The sequence below is a fragment of the Saccopteryx leptura genome, chromosome 11 (genome assembly GCF_036850995.1).
Source record: "Saccopteryx leptura isolate mSacLep1 chromosome 11, mSacLep1_pri_phased_curated, whole genome shotgun sequence".
NCBI lineage: Eukaryota > Metazoa > Chordata > Mammalia > Chiroptera > Emballonuridae > Saccopteryx > Saccopteryx leptura.
The window spans coordinates 78,975,835-79,003,804 of record NC_089513.1 but is presented as its reverse complement, the minus strand read 5'-3'; the positions used below and the strand labels follow the sequence as shown (position 1 = coordinate 79,003,804).

The 27,970-nt window shown below is 59.6% G+C and overlaps 1 protein-coding gene across 1 annotated transcript; it reads right to left on the bottom strand.

Annotated features, from left to right (window-relative positions):
- Positions 1-4: 4 nt before the first annotated feature.
- CNN3 (calponin 3) lies at positions 5-27,135 on the bottom strand. Its single transcript, XM_066352839.1, has 7 exons — positions 26,816-27,135; positions 5,672-5,793; positions 5,298-5,364; positions 4,322-4,459; positions 3,916-4,032; positions 2,005-2,151; positions 5-914 (listed from the first exon to the last, which is right to left on the bottom strand). The coding sequence occupies exons 1-7, from the start codon at positions 26,870-26,872 to the stop codon at positions 573-575; spliced, it is 990 nt and encodes a 329-aa protein (XP_066208936.1). The 5' UTR covers positions 26,873-27,135; the 3' UTR covers positions 5-572.
- Positions 27,136-27,970: the final 835 nt, after the last annotated feature.

Genomic DNA, 27,970 nt, shown 5'->3' with positions numbered 1-27,970 from the left:
CGGATGCACACGGATCAGGACTTTATTTAAAAATTAGCAAACAATACTGTAGGAACATCGATATGTCAATTTCTAAAAAAAAAAAAAAAAATGCTGCATCTCCAATTTAGGCGGCAGACGCCCCCTTTCGCTATAAGCTCGAGTTTGAGTCTTCCCCGCAGAAACCGGCCCTAGACTGTGGGGGACGGGGTGGGGGTGGGGGGCGAAGAGCTTCCTATTGTTTGAAAACACCGGTTTCAGTAGAAAGAGGGTAAAAACACAGGTCTGTCGGAAAAGTCTTGGCTGTACGGGAGGACCCCGGTGTCACAGTGTCCCCTTCTTACTTCATATGCGGGTTACTGGCTGTGCCGGAGGGCCGGACCGTCCCAGCACGGAAAGGCAACTAGGTAGGGGGGAGGCGGAGAGGGAAAAGGAATGTACGTAAGGCAGGCCTGCTTTTTTTTTTTTTTAAGGTACGACAAGCATAATAGTGTTTTAGGAAGACAAGATACAAATGACTCAAGGCTAGCGCGGTTCTCTCACTGGGGACACCCGGCAGGCTGGCCGCGGCCCCGGGCGCGCCTCGCCGCCGGCTAGTAATCGATGCCCTGGTCGCCGTACGGGTACTCGCGGGGGTAGTCGTCCCGGTACTCGCCCTGGTACTCGTCCGGGTACTCCGCCTGGTAGTCGCTGTCGCTGATCTCCGACCCGTTCGTCCCCGTCCCCTGGCTGCCGTTGTGGATGACAGGCTCGGTGGGGGCGGCGCAGTACTTGGGGTCGTACACCTGCCGCCCGAGCCCGTACACGCTCATGCCCTTCTGGGACGCCACTTTGTTGGTGCCCATCTGGAGGGAGATGGTCGAGTTGTCCACCGGCTGGAGGGTGAGCTTCTGGTCGTAGATGTCCCTCCTGGTGCCCGGCGCCAACATCCCCGCCTGGAACCAAGCAAGCGCGGTTTGGAAAGGGTTAGAGCAGCAGTGGAAATCCCCACCCTGTGGGCACTGTGTCGGCGGTGCGGGTGTGCCCAGCATGAACAGTAATGCACCAACTTCCTAAAACGCCCCGCCGGGCGGACCTCTCCTACGAAGCAGCGCTCAGTGCGCCTGGAGGTGGCCACCCTGCCCTCTGTCTCTGCTTTGAGACGGCCGCGCGCCTCCAACAAGCCCCCCGTTCAGTGTTAGGTCTCTCACGGGCAAAACGGAGACAATACCACCTGCTCTGGGTTTCGGAAAGAAGCAGCGAGATGTGAAAACCCAGCTTCGTGCCCGCCCGGAGGTTACGCACAGGTGCCCGTTAGGACCACACGCACAAGCTGGGTCACCAGTGTTGACGGTTCGTAAATATATTCAAGGAAGGTGATGCTGAGTCGTCTTAAGGACCTGAGTTTTTCAACAAGGCTTTGGGACACGGGAGAGCCGGCCACAGAGGACTTGTCCCATAAAAGGGTGGATGACACCAAAGCTCCTGTTGGGTCAGTAAGGAAGGACGTCCTCAGACCTCAAACCTACTCTGGCCGGATAGGAGACCTCTTGCTCCCCAGGGCTCGGGGGGACCTCCGGGAGGGGCTGGTGGCTGTCACGAGCAAGGACACTTCCCTCTCGTGAGGAGACAGAACACGGGCGTTCCGTCTGCTGTGCTCACATCCACGCATCTAACCGCAATCTAGCTAAACAGACCCATCAGATCATGGCACCTGCCAAGTAAGTGAAGGGCTCCTTTAAAAACAAAAGCCAGAAGCAGCATTAGAATGGGCAGCTTGCTTGGCTCTGGAACCAGAACAGAATAAGGTTTCTCCTCTGGCGAGGCAGGAAGGCCGGCTGTTCTGACAGCCAGTGGGGGCCGTGAGCCGCACCGCCCCCGCGTGGCCGCAGAAAGGGTCCCCACACTTCCTGCTTTTGCTGCCTCCGCAGAACCTCCTTCCTGGAAGGAGCTCACTGTCCACAGACCCGAGGGGAAGGGCAGCCGCTCGGAGCCGCGTGCCCGGGAACGCGGCAGGCGGGGCTGCCGGACGAAGGCGCCGCTCACCTGGCTGGCCCCTTTGTTGGTGCCCATCTGCAGACTAATCGTGGTCTGGTCAAAGGGCTTGTCCGTCTGCATCTTGGGGTCGTACAGGTGCCGCCGGGTCCCGTAGGCTGTCATCCCCGCCTGGCTGGCGCACTTGTTGGTTCCCATCTTTTAAGTTAAAAAAAAAAATAATTACCAGACGACGTCAACACCGGTTACGACATGGACCAAACTTTGTTCTCTAACCAGACAGGTGGACAAGTCCCTTCCTGTCCGAGGCTGACGAGGCACACAGTCTCCCCCGTCCTTTCATGAAGTTCACAAGGCGCTGGTGTTAAAAATAATTTCAAACGAAGTCCCCGGTGATAAAAAGCCTCACCCTTCCCCGCACAGAGAAACAGGCACAGAGAAAGGGACGGACAGACAGGAGAAGCTGTCGCAGGCGCCGAGCTGCGTGTAACTTAAGTTCCTCTGCTACCTCGCCCCCCTCCACCACAGCACAGGCAACCAAACGACAGGAAGACCCGCGTCTGTGATTTACAGGGACAGACGCTGTCTTGGGCAGGGCGCTGTGCTCTCTAGCCTGGGTATGTTTTGCCTAAGACCTGGTTCCCGGGCCAGCTGTGTTCTCTGAAGCGCAACAAGGGCTGCTGTCTGTTTCATCAGAACTGCTCGTTTTCACGGGGGACAGAACCACATCCTGCTTGGCCACCCACCCTCACGTCCCCCTGGACAGAGTCCGGGAGCAATAACGAACTTCCCTCCCCAACCCCGAGGCTGACACGGCTCCCAGACCAGCCAGTCAGCTGGCCCTGCCCTGCGCTACAGGAGTGGGGAGTGTCTTGGTCTCTTTTCTCCTTAAAAATGATAGGAGGGAAGGAAAAATTGCTGAAAATGAAACTCCCAATCCCAGGAAACAGATTCGGAGAAAACGTCAACAGGCTGTGGTGAAAGGTGTACAGTTGTATCCACTTTCGAATACAGTAACTGATAATAAATAGTAACACAGGAATAAACCCTGTGTTACTGTGACCTTACTTTTACCCACCTCTGCATAAGCGGAGAGGAAGGGGGTGGCTGGACTGTGCCCCTCCCTCCCCTCCAGATCCTTGCTGTGAGCACATGAGTGTGTCTTCCTGGCGTCACCCTGCATGTCAGCGCACGCCTACAGACGCACACACACCAAAATGCACACGGCCCGCTCTGAACTAGAACTGTGATGAACTGACCGCAGGATTTTGTCACCTGATCTGCTTTCCTTAATCTTTTGACTTTTGTCTATCATTATCACCAGTTATTTATTTATTTTTATCGAGTTGTCTTAATTTAACCAGCTGAAGTCTCCGCCGTCTCACCACGGACACAGAGTGTGCACTGTGTGGAAGTCAGCCCGCCTCACACAGACTCCGTCCACCCGGAGACGGGACGCTGTACCGAATGGGCCGGGAGGCCAGCCCGCAGCCTGTCGGGCATTCAGCCACGTGGCGTTTGTCTCACCAGGGGACCGGCGTGAAGGGAAAGAAAATACCTGAACCAGGTACTTCTCGGGAATTTAACCGGCACAGACCGGAGGCGCTTGGCTATTGTGCAGATCTCCTGGTGTGAACGAATTTGCGTTAAGGTTTCGCCACATGGCCCCATTTGGTCCACGATGGATGTTTATTTAGGGATTTAAAAGTTTACATTTTCTTTAAAAATAAGACACTGTAAGTAAAGGGGAAAAACTATTTCCTGTAGAATCAACTGTGAGGTCAGGGCAGGCTGGAGCTCTCTTCTAAACTGTCACCGTCATCTCATGGGCTTTAAAGGGACACACACACACATATATATATAAACCACACATCCACCCCAACGCCTACATTACGGTCTCTCTGTCCCTCGCTGATGACTCATGACATCTGAAGAACAGGTAGGCGATACCACGCCACTTACCTGCAGACCGATGACGCTCTGGCCAGCTTTTAACTTTCCTTCATCGAAACGTCGAGTCTGTTTCTCTGCGTACTTCACCCCGATGTCGATGGTGGTGTGGAAGCCTTTTGTCTTTGCCTGGACGGAAACACGGGCGCACACTAAGGGAACAGAGACTCTGACGGGAGGGTCCCGCCAACAGAGCACACAGCCAAAGAAGGGTGTGCCCCCGGGATGGAGGCTGCACGGGGTCCGACCCGCACGGGGGCGCAATGCCTGTAAGGCTATTATCCACTGTGACACCGTGACCTCTGAAACGGGAACATTCTCATCACGTCGTCCTGTGCGCGGCCGCTGGTGCCAGCCGCCCGTCTCTAAGGAAGGGACGCGGGTCATCACCCACACGGCGGACCCCATATGTACATACCAGGCCGGCCAGGGCCACCAGCGTCGTCTGGACCTGGGTCATGTTTCCGTTCTCAAAAAGGTCGTTGGCTTCGAAGATGTCGTGCGGCTTCATGCCGTAGGCCTGGATAGCTTTGATGAAGTTGCCAATATTCTCCAGCTGTCGTGAGAAAGAGTCAGACGTCACTCCTGGGACTAAACAGTGACATTCAATAGTGGCTAAGAATTCTAGGTCCTCGCGGCTCCTGACAAGACGCTAGGCAGAAAGCCACTTGGCGAGGATGCCTGACCACAGGTACGGAGCCCAGCTCTCTCCGCAGGGGGCCAGAGCACGCGGCAGTGGGTCACACGGGGGGTCTTCTCGGCACTTTTAAACCCTAAACATTTCTTAGTTCCTCAAAGGCAAGAGCTTCCTCCCCTACAGGCTTCTACGAATTTGGTGTCAGAGTTATCCAGGGCTGACGCTTTTTTTGTCAAAAAGTCCATAATACATTGGTCATTTCTTATGTATTAGTTGTAATTATATATTGATACATCTGTGGTTGCGACGTGCTTATTTATTCTCTTATATCTTAAAACACGCACGAAGATGGAACGACGCATTTTACTGAATCAGGTGCGTCCGTGAACGCAGGCTGTGCTCCGTATGGGATTCTCCAGCCACCTGCTGGTTCGTTACTGCTCCGTTCCTTGCTTTTCCCCCTCATTTATCCTAATGGTCGAGGTCGCCTTTCTCTGTGTAAACTTGTCAAATCCCCTCTGAGAAGAGACAGACTAAGCATAGGACAGCGTCTCGGCTCTCCTATGAGCCGAGAACTGAGTCTAAGTAATTTTGGAAGCATTAAAAAATAACACGGTTTAAGAAAATAATAAGCCCACGGGGCACAGGCTTCTGCTAAAACGTCTATTTGGAAATGGCAGCAAGGAAGTTTCCGCTGCGGGAAGAGCAGCGAATTGCACCAGGAGCTGGAGGGGCGGGGCGGGGAGGGGGCGGTTACCTGGGGCCAGTTTAACGAGGACTCGTTGACCTTCTTCACGGAGCCGGGCTGCAGCTTGTTTATGAGTCTGGAAAGGAAAGCGTGGGGCTTACTCGCCGGTCCCACGGAGACAGGGGTCCGGACACGAGAGCCGGTGGTGCCGCCCACACCCACCCCGGTCAAGGGCGCGTGGAAGACATCAGCGGGAGGTCCGCTCGGCCCCGCCTCCGCCCCCGCCCCCGGTGGGAGGACAGTCCTCCCCCTCGGAGCAGGGCCGCCCGGCCGGACTCACTCGCAGGGGACGTGGAAAACCTCAGCGGGAGGTCCGCTCTGACCCCGGACCCGGTGGGAGGACAGGCCTCCCCCTCGGAGCAGGGCCGCCCGGCCGGACTCACTCGCACAGGATGATGCCGTCCTTCAGGCCCAGCTGGAAGTTGGTGCCGATGCTCATGCCCGTCACCTCCTCGATCCAGTTCCGCAGGTCCTCCTCCGCCTGGTGGTCGTACTTGGATGCGATCTGCAATGCACGTGGGGGGGGGGGGGTGGGTGAGCACAGCCCCGTGTCCTCGACAACGCCTGCCGGGTCGCTTTGCTCTAACGACCCGGGTAAGCCACCGCCATGACGCCTGGCAGGCCACATGCAGCGGAGCTCACCAGCCTGCCCGACGCAGCACGGAGGCGTCAGTGACCGGCCAGGGTGACTTTGGGGAACTCAGGGTGTACAGAACTTGAGCAGCACGTGGAGAGAAGCTGGGACCGAGGAGGAGAAAAGACGGGTCACACACAGATATCCACTGGACGACATGCAAGAAGTGACCAGGGTTGGCAACGTGTGACAACATGGCACCGGCCACATGAACGTCAAAGAGTTAAGTCACTGATCGCCGTGTTCCAAACGAGAGGGTGACAGGGTCCTGACGCAGAACTGTTTCATACTGTGGCATCGGTCCCACGGTTTCTGTTACCAAGACAGCTCTGCTGTTTCCGTGCCTTCTACACACACACACACACACACACACGCACACACGCACACACGCGCTCTCGCTCTCACCCGATTACTGGACAACTCCATTACATCGTCTGTATCCTGTTACACTCCTCACAGGGGGCACCCTGGACCCCTAGCACCTAGCACTGCACCTGTTACTCTAACACGGAATAAAACTCAACCGACACTTGTAAACCCTTTCCTTACAGAATTCTACGACACACGCCAGCACGACCACAGGCTTTGGGAGCTCCCTTCATAATAAGACCATAGACCTCAATTAAAAAAAAAAAATACAGGAAATATTGTCAAAAAACCACACATTCCAGTTCTGAAGCGACTCCCTGTCCCAGGATCCTGAGAGAGGCTGGCCCGCCAGTCACGAAGGTGAGCGCGGCCGGGACGCAGGGCAGACTGTCCTCTGCCGTCTCGTGAGCACAGGTGGACAGCACAGGCACGTGGGCACGGGCGGGAAGGACGTAGGACGTCTGCCGCCACACGACACGGTTTGTTGTCGAAAGGAGCGAAATGGGAAGATCCCACTTTTGTCGTGGGGAGGCCCCCTCCCCCTCCCCCGACCACAGCACGGCCACCTCAGCGCCGTGGGCAACCGGTCTCACCGACGGTCACCGAGGGAGACAGCAGTCCTGGGCCCCGGGCGTTCTCCGCCCGAGTCAAAGACACAGCTCGGCCCCTTTGACAGAACGACGGGCGATACATTCACGCGGGACATTAACTGTCACCAGGAAGACAAACCGGAAACTCCACAAGCTTACGTTTTCCTATGAGGACGACCAACACCACAATGTTTCGGATCCAACTTCGGCCTGGGGGTTCGCTTGTAAGAGACATTTGGGGCACAGCGTAAAGTGGGACCCTCATGTGGGCTCCCCCGCCCGTCTGGGTTCCGTGGGCACCGGGGCGTGAGAATGGGAGGAAGGGCAGTGGTTCCGGAAGGTTCTGCCACAGGACACGGCAGCCTCCCAGGGCAGGGAGGCAGCGTCACCTTTCTGTCTACCTCCCCTGGAGTCTCAGGTAGTGCGTCTCCCCGCACGCCGGACCTGTCTACTCACAGAGTGGCACCTTTAAAGGTGGGAGAAGCCATAAGCTGGTAGAAAACAATTCAACACGTGACTGTTTCCACACTGGAGTCTTTGTGCAAGTGGCCAGAAGAACTGTCTCTGTATAAATTCGGGGGGAGGAGGAGGTCAGAGAAAGAGGCAGAGTTCTTGAAAGGCTAGCACCCCAGCAGGAGCAAAGCCCTTTCAACTACGAGACGCATTTCAATTGAAGGGCAGCACTGAAATGTGGGTGGGGGTCCTGCCTGGTCCCCCACCCTGGCCGAGCCGGACTCCACCAGCTGTGACGGGCCACTGGTGAACTGGCCTCACTTCTGACCCACTTCCCATCCACACAACCAGAAAGCCGAGTTCACTGCCTCTCTTCCCACTCGGAGCCGTGTGGACCATGTGGGTCCGTCAGCGACGACGGCCATGAAATTCTCTCCGTTTATTTCCAACGGAGAGAGGCACGTGACGTTGGAAGGCTTTGGGGTGTTTTATGGGGGTGGGGGTGGTAGTTCTTAGCCAAGTGAGGCCAATTATTATTCAACCCCAAAATAGAAAAAAGCACACACAAGAGGCTTTGTTCAAAACGGGAAAGGTGCAACGCCGTGCCCCAAACCACAAGGGGATTCCAGGGCCCACTCGGCGGGCCCTCCGAGGAACGCGGGGAGATGTCCCCTCTCTCCTGACCGCTCTCATCCGAGGACCGATGAGAGCAACAGACCGGAGTCCGGAGGACCCGGGGACCTGGGTTCAAACCGGACCCCACCACCCGCAAGGTCCAGGGCGGGGCCCTGGACAGCTGACTCGGAGATGGCCCACGACGTGGGGCAGGTGCAGGACGGACGCACAAGCGCACGGCCCGAGCGGTAAGCTAAACGTGAAGACGCGGCAGCATCCACGTCCCGTGACCGCTGCGTTGGACTCCGGGCTTGCACACCCCAATACCGCTCATGTTTTTTCCACGTGAGTGAGCTTTCTGCCGTCACACCAGAGCTAAGTAGAAGTCAAGATTTAGGAATGTGGACTTAAAACAAAAAAAGTTTAAAATAAAAAAAAAAACCAAAGAAACAAAAAGAAACAGGTCTTATGAAACCGTCCAGGAAAAAAGTCTGTTTCAAATGGTGTCCTGGCTCCCGGCCCGCGGCAGTCGGCTCCGCAGGACCGGGAATCTCACCGTTTCCTCTAGAAGCAGACGGAACCCGGCCCCGAGCAGAGGCGGTGGTGCTGTCCCACTGCAGGGCTTCCCTGTGAAGTGTTTGATGTCCACACCCTTTATGACCCAGGGACCGAGCGCCGTAACATGTAAACAGCAAGCTTTGGCAAATCAAGTTCATCCACTGTTTTCCATCTAAAAAGCTTCAACGCCTGAACACCAGGCGGAAAGGGCTGATTCCTTTCACCTGCCCTCATGACAGGAAGGCTGGATTTAAGTATATATAGGGATGCCGCTCTGATCTGTTTAAAAATCACTCTCCCAAGCTGTTGACAAACATCCTTTCTCTACTCGGGATTCACTGGACGTGACCCTCCCTGCACCATTCAGAGTCCCTGCTGGTCCTTCTCGGTCCCCAGCGCCCCTTCCTCACATGCCCCTGAGTCCCGACACCCGGTTCCCAAAACGAAACGGGGGGCTCCCCACCTCCTCCCGCATGGGACACCTGAAATGCACGGGCGGGGGTCCTGCCTGCCCCCCCCACCCCGGCCGAGCCAGACTCCACCAGCTTGTGACGGGCCACTGGTGAACTGGCCTCACTTCTGACCCACTTCCCGTCTACACAGCCAGAAAGCTGAGTTCACCGCCTCTCTTCCCACTCGGAGCCCTGTGGACCATGTGGGTCCGTCAGCGACGACGGCCATGAAATTCTCTCCGTTTATTTCCAACGGAGAGAGGCGCGTGACGTTGGAAGGCTTTGGGGTGTTTTATGGGGGTGGTGGTGGTGGTAGTTCTTAGCCAAGTGAGGCCAATTATTATTCAACCCCAAAATAGAAAAAAGCACACACAAGAGGCTTTGTTCAAAACGGGAAAGGTGCAACGCCGTGCCCCAAACCACAAGGGGATTCCAGGGCCCACTCGGCGGGCCCTCCCAGGAACGCGGGGAGATGTCCCCTCTCTCGTGTCCCTGGCCAAATCCAGTCAAAAGGCAGAGAACCCTGCCAAGTGCGACAATGTCCGTCCATGAGACAGAAAAGGATGGGAACTGGGGGACTCCACTCGTAGGTGGGGTATAAAACAGAAAGCAGCAAATGAACAACAAATGCATAGACACAGGTGGCCGTTCGAGGGTTACCAGTAGGAAGGGTGTGGGGGGAGGATGGAGAGGGTGAAGGGGGTCAAACGTCTGTGGTGACGGGAAGGGGACCAGACCGTGGGTGGTGGGCGCGCAATGCAACATACACGCTGTAGAACTGGACCCCTGACACTTAGCGTATGTGCTGACCAATGTCACCCCAGGAAATTGAGTTAATAAAAAATAAATAGACTCAGAAAGAAGCCGCTGGGGCATGGGACCGGGCTGCTGGCCCGCTCCGGGGCTCAGGTTCAGGTGGCTCGGACCCACCCCCCACCCCCACCCCCACCCCGCCCGGCCCCTCCAGGGCAGCTCTGACACCGGTCTGGACTCACCCTCCCTCCAGGATCTCTCAACCAACACTTGTTTAAAAACCAACACAGTGCGTGGTAGCGAAGTCAGCGGAGCCTGCTTTCTTTGGGGGGGGGGGCGCTGATCTGGGTCCCCAAGGGGTGAGACAGCAGCCTCAGATGCCCCAGGAACCTGCGACCCTCCCCAGCGAAGTCTCCTCCTTTGTATTGAACCCCGTGGGGGGTCAGACACTTGGGAGACTCGTCCTCAGAGACTCTGGGACGTGTGAGGAAAGTGAGGTTGACAGACACAGAAGGTAAAACGGGTGGGTCCCCCACGCGCCCTCACCCCCTCCAGCTGAGCTGCTGCCTGTCACAGCCATCGGGTCAGAACCAGAGCCCCTGCCAAGCACAGCCCGGGCCCAAGTTCCTAACAGGAAAGGGGGCCGCAGGTTCAGGAGGGAAACCCCACTTCCACAGCCGTCCCCAGCCCACGCAAGTGACCCAAGTGGGGCCTTGCACCGTGTCCCCGCCCCGAGAGTGGGGAGACAAGGCGCGGTAAGACATGTGCCCCAAGATGCACGAGGTGGGGTGCAGACAACAGCAGGAGGCGGAGAGACGGGGACTCGGGAAACACGTCAGGGACGTGTCGGACGCTCCTCCCCTGCTCTGGTCACCACCCGCTGTCGCGCACAGGGGCAACGGCTCGCCCATCTCACCCACCTCGGACCCCCCACCAGCACACGCACCCACGCGTTTTCAGGGCGGGGAGACAACAGACTCGTCACGTGCTCTGAAGTCCAACATCAGGAACTTCTAAAACCGTGTCCCCGACCCCAGTGGGACCTGAGTCACTTGACCCTGGCCCCATTTCTTGCGGGCAGGGCCACCACTGTGTGAGGCCGCCGGGGCCAGCACCTGCCACGCCGTGGAACGAGCGCGCTCTGTGTGGGTCAGCGCCGGTCCAGGGGTTCGAGGCCTGGAACTCACAGTAGCCTGTTTGGTGCATTGCCCGCGACTGAAAGAGGAAGTCCCGCTGCGGACAGGGCAGGCGCGAGTCTCAGCGGCGGCCCCCCCCCCCGCCCCGCCCCTGGCCGCCCCCCCCGCCCCGCCCCTGTCTACCCCCCCCCCCCGCCCCTGGCGGCCCGTCTACCCCCCACCCCGCCCCTGACCGCCCTGTCTGCCCCCCACCCCACTCCCCCGCCCCTGGCGACCCCCTTCTGCCCCCCCCCCCCGCAGGCGGGAGTCTCAGCACCGGCCCCGCCCCGCCCCTGGTGGCCCATCTACCCCCCCCCCGCCCCACCCCCCCCCACCCCACCCCTGGTGGCCCCTGTCTGCCCCCCCCCGCCCCTGGCGGCCCGTCTACCCCCCACCCCGCCCCTGACCGCCCTGTCTGCCCCCCACCCCACTCCCCCGCCCCTGGCGACCCCCTTCTGCCCCCCCCCCCCGCAGGCGGGAGTCTCAGCACCGGCCCCGCCCCGCCCCTGGCGGCCCATCTACCCCCCCACCCCACCCCACCCCTGGTGGCCCCTGTCTGCCCCCCCCCCCGCCCCTGGCGGCCCGTCTACTGCCCCCCCCGCCCCACCCCTAGCCACTCTGTCTGCCCCCCCCCCGCCCCGCCCCTGACCGCCCTGTCTGCCCCCCCTTTCCCCCCCTCAGGCGGGAGTCTCAGCGGCGGCCCCGCCCCGCCCCCCCTCTGCTCTCCAGGTAGAATGCCCTGAGCCCACCCAGGTTCACATCTTCCCCAGACGACTGCTGATGAAGAGGATGAAGGAGCGACTTTTTGAAAAGCAGGTCTATCTGTACCTGACGGGGGAAAGGGAGAGTTGGTGGCTTTCTCTTCGGGACAGTGACGTCAGGGGAGACGTGGGCCTTCCTCGGGGTTCGTGTCCAGCGGGGGCCTCGCCCTGGCTGGGACTTGCTAGAGTCCGACGGGAAATGACGTCTGAGGGGACGCAAGCAGAATCTGACCCCCACCCCCTGTAAACACGCCTTCTGGGACAGTGGCTACCTAAACTGGTTATTTTAAGAAAACAAAAGACCAAAAGACCTTTGACCTCCCCTAAGAGCCTGAAAGAGTTTAGACAGAGGACTTGCTCCAGGAAAGGGGTGTCACCACAGACGACTCCAGTTTAACACAAACGAGGAGCAATGGACAGGGAGGCCCCCAGCAAGGGCCACCTGGTCCCGGTCCTGTGTGTCCCGTGGTCACAGACGGCCCAGCAAACAACCACGACCAAACACTTGCTCTGCGGTCTCCAGGTGAACTGCCCTCCTCCCCCTGTGAAGGCCCCGAAACCCCACCACACACACCCCACCTTCTCCTCAGCTCCCGAGGGCAGATAAGCCCCCAGGGCCCAATGCACATCCTGGGGGCCCCGTCCTGAGGGCACCCCTGCAGGCACGGCTGTACAAATGTGGCCATTTTCTCCTGTGAATCTGATGATTGGCCCCAGCAGAACTTAGAAAGTGGGGGGCAGGGGAGAAGGTTATTCTCTGACCCCCTACCCTACATGACTTCAAAACCACGGGAAATCGCTCCTGCCTCAAACAAGCAGGAACATCGCCCACGAGCACCTCAGAACCGGGTCCTCTGCTCGGGGGTGGCGGCCACCTCCTCGGGTCAGGGGGGCCCACAGGACGTCTCCCCCTGGGGACAGGTCCGGTCACGGGAACACAGAGCCCTTGGGCTCCGTGTGCGAGCACTGAGGAACGGACGAGACGCTGCAGCCCCTGAGTTCATGTCAGAGCAGGGAAGCCCAGGGCCCCACGAGAGACGGGAGACATGCAGGACCGATGGGACGCTGATTTTGTCCTCGTCTCCACAGTGACCTTCAGACGACACGTTTAGAACGCACACAGTTCAAGGGGGAGTTGGAAGGTTCAAACTTAAATGAGGAGGGGACAAGCACACAGCCTGGATTCCCTGAAGAATATAGACTAACAAAAAGCCGCACATTTTGACAGCGCGCCGTGGGAGACCCCTTGGCAAACGGCAGTAATGGAACTTAGAGACGAACCCCCTTCTCCCTCCCCCCCCAGTCCAGGGCCTCTGCTGCAGGCAGAAGGGCCTCTGGTCATGCGAGGGTGGGCCCCTGGGGGTCGGGGCAGCCACCACCAGGAGCCAGCACAGGTGTGCAAGGCTTACCTAAGCACACCTGCCCGTGTCTGTCTTCTTCAGGGCAGGACTGGCTGTACTAGTCGTTGGGCACAACAGGCACAGCAAGTGGGGACTCAATAATTCTTCACACAGTGGCCGTGTCACCCGACTAGGAAAATGCCAGGTCTCCCAGGTTACGGGGGAGCATCTGCATTTGAATGCCGCTGGCTTTCACAGGACGGCATCTCCTTCATCTGCTGATCTCGTAATCTTAGTAATCTTAGATGGATCACCGGGCACGGATTTGTTTCCCCTCCTGATAAAAGCCCCTTATGTCCCCGGCACTCCTGAAGTCTGGTGGAGTAACCCTAGAAGCAGGCCGGTCGGGAGGGCTGACCACACCCGCGGTGCCCACGGCTTCAAGCGGGAGCGCCCGCAGATCCGCACCCGCAGGCTGGAATGATCGCCCGTTCACCTCGCGCAGGTGGCCGAGGACCGGGACACGAGTGGGCGCACGTATGGCACATGTCAGAAGTCAAACCGGGACACTTAAAAGAGAAACTCTGGATTCTGAGAGATCCTCGCTCGATCAACTGTTCGAGATAACAGGCCCCAAGTCCTACGAGATCACGAGAAAGCGTACTTAAGCAAGCTCAGAAAAAGCTCATGCCACCCTGCTCTGCACAGGGGGCGCGATTCTTGATAGTAAACACTGCTGCTCATCTCTGTTGTTTGAGAGCAACAGCCTTGGGAGGTGGCCAAGGAGAGTATGACTCCATAGAACAGGTGCGCGAGGAGCAGGTGTGAGAGCAGGTGTGTGAGGAGCAGGTGTGAGAGTAGGTGTGCGAGGAGCAGGTGTGAGAGTAGGTGCGGGAGGAGCAGGTGCAGGAGGAGGAGGTGCGGGAGGAGCAGGTGCGGGAGGAGCAGGTGCGGGAGGAGGAGGTGCGGGAGGAGCAGGTGCGGGGGGAGGAGGAGGCGCGGGGGGGGGGAGGAGGAGGCGCGGGGGGGGGGAGGAGGAGGCGCGGGAGGGGGGAGGAGGAGGCGCGGGAGGGGGGAGGAGGAGGCGCGGGAGGGGGGAGGAGGAGGCGCGGGAGGGGGGAGGAGGAGGCGCGGGAGGAGCAGGCGCGGGGAGGAGGAGGCGCGGGGAGGAGGAGGCGCGGGGAGGAGGAGGCGCGGGGAGGAGGAGGCGCGGGGAGGGGGCGCGCGGGGAGGAGGAGGCGCGGGGAGGGGGCGCGCGGGGAGGGGGCGCGGGGGGGGGGGAGGAGCAGGTCCAGGCATCCCCAAACTACAGCCCGCGGGCCGCATGTAGCCACCTGAGGCCATTTATCCGGCCCCCTGCAGCACTTCCGGAAGGAGCACCTCTTTCATTGGTGGTCAGTGAGAGGAGTACTGTATGTGGCGGCCCTCCAACGGTCTGAGGGACAGTGAACTGGACCCCTGTGTAAAAAGTTTGGGGACCCCTGCAATGGTGCTCGCCCCTAACTTCACAGACAGGAAGGCAGCGCTCCCACGTAAGGCTTAGTGAGAACCCTCCTTTCGCAGGGATGAGCCTCGTCCGCCTGCCCCGGGGTCACCTGGAACAGAACAGAATGAGTGCTTTGCCATCCAACACAGGAGCTGGCTCTATAGGGCTCAGCGGGACTTGGGGGCAGAGTGGGCCCCGTACCATCTCACTGTGTCAGTGAGGCCGGGCACAAGGGCAGCGCCCGCCCGTTTATCCTGGAACAAAGTGGTAGAAATTCTCCACGGACGAACGGCGGGCAGGGTTGGGAGGCCGGCGTGCATGCCACTGAAGCATGGAGTGGGGGGGAGGCCACCCATGGACAGCTGGCCGGACACTTTGGAAGGAGGCTGCTGGGTCTTGAGTGCATGTCACTGCCGAGATGTTGTGGAAAGGGGGTCTCGCCTGACGTCCCAGGTTAAGTCAGTGAAAGCAGAGATGTCTCACACCTCCGTCTCTGCAGCTGTGCTGGGCTTTGCTGCTCTCCAGATGTTCAAGCACCCCCCATACACACCCGGCCCCCCCACACACACCCGGGCCGGACGCAGCAAGGGGCCCCTTAAGGTAACCCCGAGAGGGGCCGTGGACAGTGCTGAGATGTGCTTGTCTTTTCCCACAATCACTAGGGACACAGTGACTTTTCTGTAGCTTTAGAACGAGTCCTCACTCCTCATCCACTATTTAGCACGTTCACCCAACAGGACACGTCTCGGAGTCCACTGTGACCCGAGGGAGGAAGGAAGTCCACCTCCACTGGCCCCAGGATAAACTGTGACCCACCTCTGGCAGATCTGTCTGCTCCCGGACCACTGACCGTCCGTCCAAGTGCTCCCAGCTGCCCAGCCCGACACGAACTCCACAGGACACTCTTCCTCTGAGCTACTGATGGACAGGACGGGGCAGGATGGGACAAGACGGGAGGGGACGGGATGAGACGGGGACAGGGACGGGACGGGATGGGGACAGGGACGGGAAAGGACGGGACGGGGACAGGGACGGGAAAGGACGGGACGGGACGGGGACGGGAAGGGACGAGGTCGGGGACGGGAAAGGACGGGACGGGATGGGACGGGGACGGGAAAGGACGGGACGGGGACGGGGACGGGGATGGGACGGGGACGGGAAAGGACGGGACGGGGACGGGGACGGGGTCGGGGACGGGACGGGGACGGGACGGGGACGGGAAAGGACGGGACGGGGTCGGGGACGGGAAAGGACGGGATGGGACGGGGACGGGACGGGGACGGGTTCGGTGACAGGGATGGGATGGGGACGGGAAAGGACGGGTCGGGACGGGACGGGGTCAGGGACGGGACAGGGATGGGATGGGGACAGGAAAGGACGGGTCGGGACGGGATGGGGTCGGGACGGGGACGGGGACGGGAAAGGACGGGAGGGACGGGGACAGGAAGGGAAAGGACGGGAAGGGAAAGGACGGGGCAGGACAGGATGGAGCGGGAAGGAGTCCCAGGAGAAACGGGGCCCCCATTTCAGTCAGCTTTCAGCCAACCTGGAGCCCCTCTGGGTCCCAGCTCTGGCTCCGGATTGTCAGGCCCTATCCGCTCACGACGGAGGCACCTGCCACCTGAGAGGAGGCGCTTCCCACGCCTGGCGAAGCGCAGAGCTGAAGCACCCAGACGTAGGACAGGTGCTGGCGGGGGCGCACGGGGTCTCACTGTGGAGGCCACACTGCCGCCTCCTCTCCTCGGGGGCGATCAGAGGATGGGAAATTTCCATGGAAGGGAGGCTGCCCCTTCCCCTTCCTCATGAAATACAGAGAAACGGGACCCTCGCTCTGTGAGACTTCTACGAGATAAGAAGGCTTCTGGTTCGTGGGGCATGTGAGGCGGAGATGAAGTCAGAACTCGGCTTCAGACACAAGCCAACGTGTCCTCCACGAGGGCCGCCAACGACACGTGTGTGCAGAGCACGCCCGAGCTTCTCCCACACGGAGACGGAGGACACAGCCCACCACAGACAGACATCCGTCCTTAAATCATAATGCCGTCAGTCTGCGCCCGGTCCCGTCCCCCTCCTGCCGGCCAGCGGGAGCTTGGGAGAGCCACGTGCACCCACCACGCCACGCCACTCACACGGGCGCCACGATCACCCGACTGGACGGCAACCTGGGTGCAGACCGGGAGGGAGGAGGCGCCCAACACAAGGGTCTCCTGGTGATGAGGCTGTGAGGGTGGGCGACGGACCCCACGCGGCTCCCCTTCCAGAACAGGGCCAGGGCGTGGGGCGCAGGGCGCACGGCACCAGCCGCGGAGGGGCCTCAGCTGACCCTCCCACACCAGGCTGCCCAGCTCCTCCTGTCCCTGCCGCCCACGCCCTCGGACACCAGCGGCTCCGTGGGAAGGGCAAGCAGGCGCCTGAGCCCCATCCCCCTCCTCGTCTCCTGTCCGCTCGACTTTGGGAGCCTCTTCCCTCTGCGGTCTCGCCCCCCCCCACCCCCCCAGCACCTTCCCCTCCCTGGATCTGGCCCGTGGGTGGGCAGAGACCACCCCCGTCCTGTCTACACAACAGCACCTTTGGCCGAACCGGCTGCCAGCCTCAGACACTGTCCTGCCTCTCTCTGACTTCGTGACAGATCTCTCCATTTCCTCCTTCCCTCTGCCCTGCCCCCGAAATGTGCTCTCCAGGAGGTGACCTCGCCAAGGTCACCAGTGACCCCTCGGCTGCCTCCCGGAGGCAGTGGGCTCCTGCCTGCCCCCCGGGCTGCCCTGCACAGGCTCGTTCAGAGGCCAGCCCGGAGCCTCCCTCCCTGGCCGGCCCTCCGCTCTTCCCCTGGAACGACGCCCCTCCCCCGAGTGCTGGCCTCAAGCTGGACGGCTCGGGAGCCCGGAGCCCGGAGAGGGAGCACGCGTCGGGATTCCATCCCCCGCACGCCGTTCCCACCCCTGACGTCAGACACACTCAGCGGGCTGCTGCGAGGGATCGATGACTCAACTGATGTCAAGTCTTAGGATCGCAAAGAATGTCACCCCCTGTCCTGTCCATGCGCTGCCGGCCACTCCTGTCCAGACACTAGAAAGATTTCCTCCTTCAAACTCAACGTCAGAAAAACCAGTCACGTGACGTTCTTTCTTTCGCAGCCGTTCTGGTACGAGATCATTTCTATGGTTTCTGTGCTTTCTGCTGGAGAGACAATGTCTGGTATCAGGTCATCTGGGAAAGAGATGCCCTCATCCCCGTTCCTTAGTCTCATCTCACGGCCACCTCCCGCGGGTGGGGATGACGGATGGGGGAGGGATCACCGAGGTCGCTGAGTCAAGACTTGAAAAAGAACTAAAGCAAGAGATCTGAATGCTGACAAGGCCGCTCTGATACATTTCCGTTTTGTTTCAACATCCTGAGCTCCCTTTTCCTCTTTGTACCATCGGAGGGAATATAAACTCGTATTTATTTATTTATTTTTTTATGACAGAAAGAGAGAGACAGAGAGAGGAACAGTTAGGGACAGACAGGAAGGGAGAGAGATGAGAAGCATCAATTCTTTGTTGTGGCACCTTATTCATTGATTGCTTTCTCTTATGTGCCTTGACCAGGGGGGCTACAGCAGACAGAGTGACCCCTTGCTCAAGCCAGTGACCTTGGGCTCAAGCTGGTGAGCTTTGCTCAAACCAGATGAGCCCGTGCTCAAGCTGGCGACCTCGGGGTCTCGAACCCGGGTCCTCTGCATCCCAGTCCGATGCTCTATCCACTGCACCGCAGCCTGGTCAGGCTAAGCTCATTTTTTTAAGACAGCAGTTTGGTCAGACCTGTAACACGTGTAAGTATTAGGCCAGAAGTTGCACACTGCTGCACACCAGCACTTTGTAAGGAAACACCATTGGGGGGAAAGTAATGGAGGAGTAACGGAAACCCACCGACAGGCTGTAACTGGTTCCACCAGGGTCAAGCGATATTCAAAGTTGTACCAGTGGTCGGGGGGGTGGGGGGGAGATGAGGGTTATCCGAGACTCAGTCCTTCACCCTTATATTTTGGTGCTGTTGGCCTTCTTCATAATAAATGTGTCACTCACAAAATAAGGATAAAATAGAGGTTCTCTTTGGCAAGAAACCCAAGGTGGACACACTGTCCTCACGCAGAGATAGATGGCTTGTCCAAAGGGCTGGGCAGGGATTCGGGGTGTGAGTGCCCCTCAGGCCCAGAGAGGGAACCTGTCCGTACCACCTGTCCGTGGCACCGGACCCTCAGCCTGGACAGCGAGTCCAGCTACGAGCAGGGAGGGGTTAGAACAGAGCGGAGTGGTGGCTTAGACACGGCGTCACTTCAAGTCCTCCCGACTCACAGAGAAGCGGAGTGCGTCCAGCGGCCGTGGCAGCTGCCCCATATCGGCCTGCGCCGGGGATGAGCCGCGGGGTCCCCGAGCCCGTGCCCTCAGAGGGCACCGCCAGGTTGGTTCACAAGTTCACGGTAAGACGTGTGGCAGGGATGACTCAGACCAGACACACTTCAAGTCCTCCACTGGCCTCTAAAAAGCAGTCCTTCTGTCACACGCACGCTTTAAAAGATGCTGGAAGTCGGGCTGCTGGGGGGAGGGTGTCACGTGAGGCAGAGCTCTCCCCCAGGAGAAAGAGGACGTCTCAGAACCAAGCCCAGGAGGAGGAAGACCCGAAACGGAGGCCTAGCGGGCAAAGCACAGCCGGTGAGTGACGGGGGTGGGGTGGGGTGGGGTGGGGGGGACACACACCAGGTCTCTGAACGCAGACGAGGGCCAGGCAGAGACAGACAGACGCCCAGTCCTCAGCAGACGGCAGGCCGAACCCAGACGAGGGCCAGGCAGAGACAGACAGACAGACGCCCAGTCCTCAGCAGACGGCAGGCCGAACCCAGACGAGGGCCAGGCAGAGACAGACAGACAGACGCCCAGTCCTCAGCAGACGGCAGGCCGAACCCAGACGAGGGCCAGGCAGAGACAGACAGACAGACGCCCAGTCCTCAGCAGACGGCAGGCCGAACCCAGACGAGGGCCAGGCAGAGACAGACAGACGCCCAGTCCTCAGCAGACGGCAGTCCGAACACAGACGAGGGCCAGGCAGAGACAGACAGACAGACGCCCAGTCCTCAGCAGACGGCAGTCCGAACACAGACGAGGGCCAGGCAGAGACAGACAGACAGACGCCCAGTCCTCAGCAGACGGCAGGCCGAACACAGACGAGGGCCAGGCAGAGACAGACAGACAGACGCCCAGTCCTCGGCAGACGGCAGGCCGAACACAGACGAGGGCCAGGCAGAGACAGACAGACAGACGCCCAGTCCTCAGCAGACGGCAGGCCGAACCCAGACGAGGGCCAGGCAGAGACAGACAGACGCCCAGTCCTCAGCAGACGGCAGGCCGAACACAGACGAGGGCCAGGCAGAGACAGACAGACAGACGCCCAGTCCTCAGCAGACGGCAGTCCGAACACAGACGAGGGCCAGGCAGAGACAGACAGACAGACGCCCAGTCCTCAGCAGACGGCAGGCCGAACACAGACGAGGGCCAGGCAGAGACAGACAGACAGACGCCCAGTCCTCGGCAGACGGCAGGCCGAACACAGACGAGGGCCAGGCAGAGACAGACAGACAGACGCCCAGTCCTCGGCAGACGGCAGGCCGAACCCAGACGGGGGCCAGGCAGAGACAGACAGACAGACGCCCAGTCCTCAGCAGACGGCAGGCCGAACCCAGACGAGGGCCAGGCAGAGACAGACAGACAGACGCCCAGTCCTCAGCAGACGGCAGGCCGTCCAGCGCAGGATCTGACCCCTGCGGCCTCTCAGGACCCAGGGCCCAGTTTCCCGGGCACGGTCTCCACGCCCGACTGGAAGCGTGATCGCTGCTGCTATTTCTGCATTCAAAGCAGAATCACATGTTTGAATTACGAGACTCGGCACACATGGGATTGATTATCTTCCCTACTTCCTTCCACGTAAAACAAAAGGGGGGAGGGCCAACCGCAGCCACAGGCTCACTCCGTCCGTCCGTCCGTCTGTCTGTCTCTCCCTCCGTCTGCGGAGCCCTCTGCCGTAGCGAGCAGGCCTGGGGCTGGATGAGGTGGGGGGGGGGGAGACTGGCAGGCAAATACGTGAGAAGGGGCGGCCGGCCCAGTCTGGCCCCCCAGAAGCGAGGTCCCCTGGCCACACGCTGGGGAAGACAGGACAGTAGCCATCACACCTATGTCGGCTGTGACTCAGCCGGAAGAGTCCTCAAAGGGCCTCCGGTCTCCCCACATTCACCCCCCGGGGCCTGGCCTTCTGGCCCCCGACAGGCCCCCTCACACCCTGGAGGGCCTGGGCCCGAGGCAGGAGCTGCAGGAGAAGTCCCCCCACCGCACAGGGAACACTGGGCCCTAGTCGTGTCTACCCGTGACCCGCTTCCTGCAGGTCTGGGTGGAGCCCCCGGGGACCAGATGGTGGTGTTATCAGTCCCCTGTGGAGAAATACCAGCCCTTCTGACACCGAAAAATGAAAGATGTATCTTGTTTAACAGAACTCGATCTCTTAAGAAGAAAAAGCCAAAGGCCATCTGTGACACCCAGAAAGAAAGGCTTCTCTCTCTAACCCCACCCAGAAGCCCTGCCCTGAGGGCAGGGTGGACAGAGGGAGAACAGGGCCAGTGACCCTAGGATTTCAATGACGAAAGCATCACAGGCTGCCTGCCGGGGCAGGAGCCCTGGACGGGGCCCTGGGGACAGGTCACAGCCTGACACAGGAGAGACAGGGAGGCACTGCTTGGACATCACGGTCCCCTCGGCCAGGAGCCTCCTTCAGATCCAAACAAACGCCCAAGCCCTCTGGATTATCTTCACATCTAGAAGATCAGAGCAGCCCAGAGGCCAGGACTGGACCCTGCGGGCAGCAGGGAGCCGGCCAGAGCGGCCAGAGCGCTGGCGCTTATGTAACGCCGGCTGGCGGCTGGTGTCCCCACACCCACTTTGCAGGTGACACTCATGGGTGACTCGCCCAGAGCCAGAGCCGAGGTTCCGACCCGGACAGTGTCCACGCTCCACGTTCTCGCTGACCGCCTCGGGGAGGCCAGCCACACAGCTCCGGGTTCCCAAGGACGCCCTTGGTCGTGTTCTGACAAAACGTGCAAGATCGGTTTGTATCTTTGTGATGACCACCCCAAAACCATCTATGCTCCGGGCCCACGGACAACTGTGATCGACCCTGGACTTCAAGAATCCTTAGCAAACCCTGAGCAGTTAGATACGAGTAACAGGTCAGGGCCCCCGACAGTGGTCGTCCACGGTAAAGAGAGAACCAGTGTCCGTGTTCTGTCTGCTGCCAGAACCCAGTGCCCAGAATGGAAGGGAACTTACCCCCTGATTCTAAGGACAAGCCCCTCCCACCACCCAGTCACACCAGAGAGAGATAAAGCAGCTCTCACTCCCAGAGAGCAGGGGGACAGCTCCCAGACCATCCAACGGTGACGATGCTTTCTTTACGTCACAGACGGTTTTAATCGTGGCTCCCGGCACACTCACTAACTCTCAGGATCCCGCCTGCCAGGGGAAAGGTGACATCTCGGGCTGATGACAGTACAAGCAAGGTCTGCATCGTCATCGCCCCCACTGCTGAGACCTACGAGGACGAAGTGAGGCAGGCCGGCCAGTGGCACGCCACCCACAAAGCCAAGAGTGTACGGCTACAGGTCACGGGGCCGTCACCAACGCCCCTGAGCAGACGCACCTGCCGGGAGAGGCAGCACGGGACTCCGCTCACCTCGGCCAAGTGCACCTGCTTCACCAGGTCGGACAAGAGTGGCTGTTCCTGCTCCTCCCTCGCCTGGGAGCCTCAGAACACAGCTCAGGAATGAAGAGGGAACGGCTTTCGTGATGAGTTTTCAATGTCATAGCACATAATGATAATAATAATGGCAATAAAAACCCCAAGGCTGAAGGAAGAGAAGCTGTAAAGACCACACGTCCTCCGAAAACATCACACACGAGGATTCCTCTGCACGGACCCTCTCAAGCAGGGTGCGTTCCTGTGCGGTTTCTAAAGAGAGGAAAATCGATTCCTGGTGGACCAAGCTCATCATGTCCACAAATACTTACTGAACATCGACCGTGTGTCAAGTGCTCATCTAAAACATAGGTCCTGCTGGACCTCACGGAATACGAGAGACATCCTTACGGCTGGTGTCAAGAGACGGACAGTAAAAAGAGTTTTGAGTTGAAAACCTATTCTGAACTGTAAAGTGGGGGTCGGGGGAGCCCCAGCTAAAGCCATCCATACTGTGACCACAATTCTGGGGCTCTGGCACAACACAAGTCAAGACACCTGCCTGACCAGGTGGTGGCACAGTGGATAGAGTGTTGGACTGGGATGTGGAGGACCCAGGTTCGAGACCCCGAGGTCACCAGTTTGAGCGCAGGCTCACCTGGCTTGAGCAAAAAAAAAAAAAAAAAAAAAGCTCGCCAGCTTGGACCCAAGGTCGCTGGCTCGAGCAAGGGGTTCCTCGGTCTGCTGAAGGCCCGCAGTCAAGGCACATATGAGAAAGCAATCAATGAACACCTAAAGTGTCTCAACGAAAAACTGATGATTGATGCTTCTCATCTCTCTCCGTTCCTGTCTGTCTGTCCCTATCTATCCCTCTCTCTGACTCTCTCTGTCCCTGTAAAAAACAAAAACAAAAACAAAAACAAAAAACCACCTTCTGACTGAGTCCCAGGGTTGCTGACGGGCGGGGGGGGGGGCACCTTTGCAGCCACTGCTTGTGCAAGCAGCCTCACAGGACACTGGGGACCCCCGGATGATGGTTACAGGGGTGCTGACCTGCCCCTTCAGTGACTTACAATTTTAGTAATTAATGAGTCTTCCCAAAATGAGATTTAGCTGTTGAGGGCTTGCACTCTGTGACCAGGGAGACGTGAGCTGTGAGCTCCAAGCTGCAGTCACACACTCCCTGGGACCAGAAGGCTGTCGGGCGGTGTGTTCTGATGCCACGCCTATTCATATTTCCACGAGGCTCCTCCCAGAACACAGACAGGGGCAGTGTCCTACCCCCACCGACAGCCCCCAAGCCCCCAGAGCTGTTAGAGAGCGCCCTGCAGCATTTGCTGGGGCCTCAGGGTCTCCTGGGGCTGTGACGTCCTGGTCACAGCCACAGGACAGGAAAGGCTCCGCTTCCTTCAGGCTGTCAGGGTTTTCTCCCAGCTTCCGAGGCACACAGAGGCACACAGGTGTTCCCCTTTCGTTCCTGTCCCAGATGCAGTCAAGCCTGGATAGTCCACCCTGGACCTCACTAACTCAGGAGCGCTCCCACCATGCCCAGAGCCGCCCACGCCGGCTGGTCCACTGCCCCCCGCCCCACTCTGGACCACCTCGGTAGGGTGCAAGTTAGTGATCCTTTTGTTGTTATTAAAGAGATGCGGTTCGTATGCCAGGCTGAAGGAGTCCACCTTTTAGGCTGCGTTCAAACATCTTCCTGCCCATTTACGAAAGGAACAAAGTAACTTTGGTATTTCTACCGGGTAGTATCACCTGGGGAAACAAGTATCTTAAAGCTGACAGATTGTTTCCCCCCTGATATTTTACTAATGACAAGTACCTAAGGCTTCCTGAGTGGATGAACGGCTTTCACAGGCTGAGTATAAAAAGACCGAAGGCTTATTTAATAGAACTGGAGTGTTTGAAGAGTCAATGGCTTACGCAGCTGAGAAATATCAATGCCAGCGCTAATTTTCTATTACTGAGGACCGATAATAAGCTACAACACGGTCATTGAGTATCAACTACCGGATGTCTCAGCCACGCAGAGTTTGGGGCTGTTAACTACCATCTCTCCCGATTTACTGACTGGGAAACGAGAACAGAGACAGCGAACAAGCTGCCCCACATCACACAGGACGGAGGCGGCCGAGAGGGGCCTGGCACCCCTGTCCGCTCCACTGGGAGGTCCGTCCCACACTGCCTCCCCGGGGGCTTAGACTTCCCCCCCCCCCGCTCTGTCCAATGAGGTTTTAAAGGGGGGGGGGAGGGAGAACCTTACACATAAGTGACTTATCGTTACACAATACACACACACAAAAAGTGGGGAGAGCAGGAAAGGTGTCCAAACTAGGCAAAGTCCAGGTCCTGGTTCCCTGTGCCCTCTGTTGAAATGCTAGATCTCACACAAAAGCCCAGCAAACAAGGACGCAGCATTCACAAACCCAGAACAGACTGAGACAGAGTTGCATGAGTCACTGCGATGTCAAGGAACAACAGGTGGACAGCAAAAAATGCAGGGTGGGGCAGGGAGGGGGGCATCCATGGTGAGTTGTAGCTGAATCTCCCGGAGACTGCGCTCAACAGAGATGTCGCTCTGAACGAGTTCATATTCTTAGACTATTTCCACTTTCTTCTGTAATCGTGAGCAAATCACACACCCTGTTCTGAGATTGGGCGTCCTGGTCTGTGGATGATGCTGCTGGGTTGCGTTCAGATTAAATGACCTTCTAGAAAGGATACTCTATAGTCAAGGGCCATAAATGAAAGGGTTGTTAAAAGAGGCCTCGGGTGCTTAAAGGGACAGACCTGAAGTCAGAACTAACTTCCCAAAGTTTCTGAACACTCAGGTTTTTACCAATAATGACAGGGGTCTGGTCTAAGCCTCACTCAGTCTATCTAGCCTTTCCTTCAACAAACAGTTAAGTAGGAAGAGAAGTTAACTCGTATCAGTCAACAGAAAGAAATGAAAGTGGAGAGGAACATCCAAGAAGAGCCACCCCCTTGAAGGAGGGCCAAAGTGATGTGTTCCCTTTACAACGCAAAGAGTTCAGAGTGGCCTGCCACCAGCCAAGAACCACAAAGTGACTGGGCACAAGCCAGGCCGCCGTGTCCCCTGCCCGCCGCTCTGACAGGGTTCCCAAGGCGCCCTGTTTGAACCCGGGGAAGAACCGAACGGGGAGTTTTCCAAGGTTGTCAGTGGGAGAGGTTTCTGATCAGTCTTACACAAGCCACTCGCTTTTCTGTTCTTAACAAAACAAAAAAAAAAAGCTCAGCAAACTGTTTTCTAATAAGGGCAACAACACACACGAAAAAGTATTGGACCTTAAACATTTGCGTTTTAGAGACGACAATGAACTCCTTGCTTCGAAAGGCTGCTCAGGATCTGCGGGAACAGCTGGATTCTACCTAACTGTGATGCGTGGGCTCGTCCCGGGCCACAGCCCTCCCTCGGGGTTCCCAGGGTCGCTCCTCGCTCCGTGGGGCGCGCTGCGCACCGCGGACCCCACGCTGGGGCGCCAGGGCTCGGATACTCGAGGTGCAGCGGCCACCCCGACGCGCTGCGGCTCCCGGGAGGCGACGGGGGCATTGAGCACAGCGGCGCTCCTTTGTGGGGCTTTGGCCAGAACAGCAGAACCGAGACAATGAGCGTTCTGTGCGCAGTCCCGCGCCCATTGGTTGGTCTCTCCTCCAAACCCCTGATGTCATGGACTTGGAATGCGGGGAGGGAGGAAGGAAGGAGAGGATTTGGGGAGGGGGACGCCTCTCATCTCTTTCCCAGACCTAAAGTCCCAGGACTAACCCCACGCATTCTTGTACCGGCCGAGTGGCAAAAGTGAGCGCGCCCGAAGCCGGGTCGCCGCGAACAGCAACCCGCTGGGCAAGTCAGTCCTGAACAAAAGCAACCCACGAAGACACCCTGATACCGTTACAGCCTCATGTACACAAACTTCTCAGTTTTCATTAAAAAAAAAAAAACCCAAAAAACAAAAAACTCAAGTCTCCGCAGAAAGCACTCCAAAGCGGCGCGCTCGGGCTTTGTCACCGTTTCCGGCAGAAGCGGCAGCAAGTCGCCCGAAGTCACCAACATTCGGGAAACTGAAGGTTCCGGTTTCTCCGGGGATGCCAGGGTCCGGGGGACGGACGCTCGGCGGTTTCCTTCCCCGGGAACAATGGGGGCCCCGGCTGGCCACGTACCGCCTAACTTCGCTCGCAGCCACACTCGGCCCGGGTGTGGGGAGCGAGAGGGCGTGGGGTCGGCGGCGCCCGGGGCGCACGGTGGGAACTGCTCTTGGGTCCCCGTCTGCGCGGACCGGCCCCACCTAAGGGCGAACGGCCGCACAGGAGTGCCCCCTGCCCGGAGGGGCGCGTCCTGCAGCCACGGCCGGCCCCCGGGGCCTCAGGCTCGCGCGGCTGGATTCCAGCAGCCCGGACCCCGCCCGCTGCTCCTCCGGCCCGCGGCGCGGGAACAAAGCCAGGAGGGCGCCGGGGACGGGATGGGGACGCGGCGCCAACCCGCCGCCCGACGTCTCCGCTCCGCGAAGCCCGCGTGCGGGGCAGCCGCCGGACCCCGCAGACCCCACCCGGACCCGGCGCACCTTGTTCTTGACCTCGGCCGAGAGCCCGTAGGAGGGGCCCTTGTTGAAGTGGGTCATGGTGGTCGGCGGCGCGGAGAGGCTGCGCTCGGCGCGGGGTCTCGCAGTCGGCTTGGCGCTCCTGGCCCTGGAGTGGCCGCAGCGCAGACGCTCGGAGCTCGCTCCCCTGGACGGCTCGGTCCGACTGGGTCCCGCAGAGCCCCCGGTCCGCTCCGGAGTCCCGCACGCACTGCCTCCGCCTCCGCCCGCGGCCTGGAGGGATTGGCCGGCCCGCCCGACCAATGGAGGGCCGCCTGCTCCCGCCTCGCCGGCGGGGGGCGGTGTGCTCCCTCCCCGCGGGCCCGGCCCCCGCCCGCGCTCACGCCACCGCGGCCGGGCGCCCCTCCTCCGGGCGGGGCGGGGAGGGGAGCTCGGCCCGGAATGGGAGCGCCTGGGGCTGCCGGAGCCTGGAATTCCCGTCCACGTCCAGGCCGCGGCCGCAGCGCCCGGGCGGGGCGGGGCAGGGGCGGGGAGGGACGCCCCCAGGGCCCGGCCGCCGCCGGCCCGTCTGCCGCGTCCCGGGCTCCAGGCCCAGCGCGCCCGCAGGACGGAACGGGCAGGCCCTCCGCCCCTGCTGGGAACCCCGGGAGCAGCCCCGCACGCGGGCGCCGAGAAAGGGGTCCTCTTCCGACACCTGCTCTTCCTCCTGGACCTGGGTGCCTCCCACACCTGCCGGTCTGCCCGTTCCCTGCTGCTGCCCCGGGCACGACGGGTTTAGGGCAGAGCGTGGGGCATTGCAAGTCCTCTGGATTCGCACCAGCTGCTTTTTTTTTTTTTTTTTTTTTTTTTTAAACAAGCATCTTCCCCAGGAATTCAACTAGACCAAAACCCACGTGGCTGCACTTTAAAAAAAACAACAAAAAACCTGGAGGCCTCAGAAACTGGACGCCTCTGCATCACTACCCCTTAGGCAGACACAGCCTGCCTTCCTCCACGTCCGCCTCCCGCCCACCGCCTCTGCCCTCGGGTCTGGAGTAAGTCATCGGGTGGCGGGCAGAGGTTCCGTCACTCCTGGGCGCCCCGCACTGCAGTGGACCGGAACATCCCGTTTTCTTCCCCGGAACCACTCGTGGGCAGACAGCCGTCCCTTGTGGAGCGAGAGAACCCAGTCGCAGACCC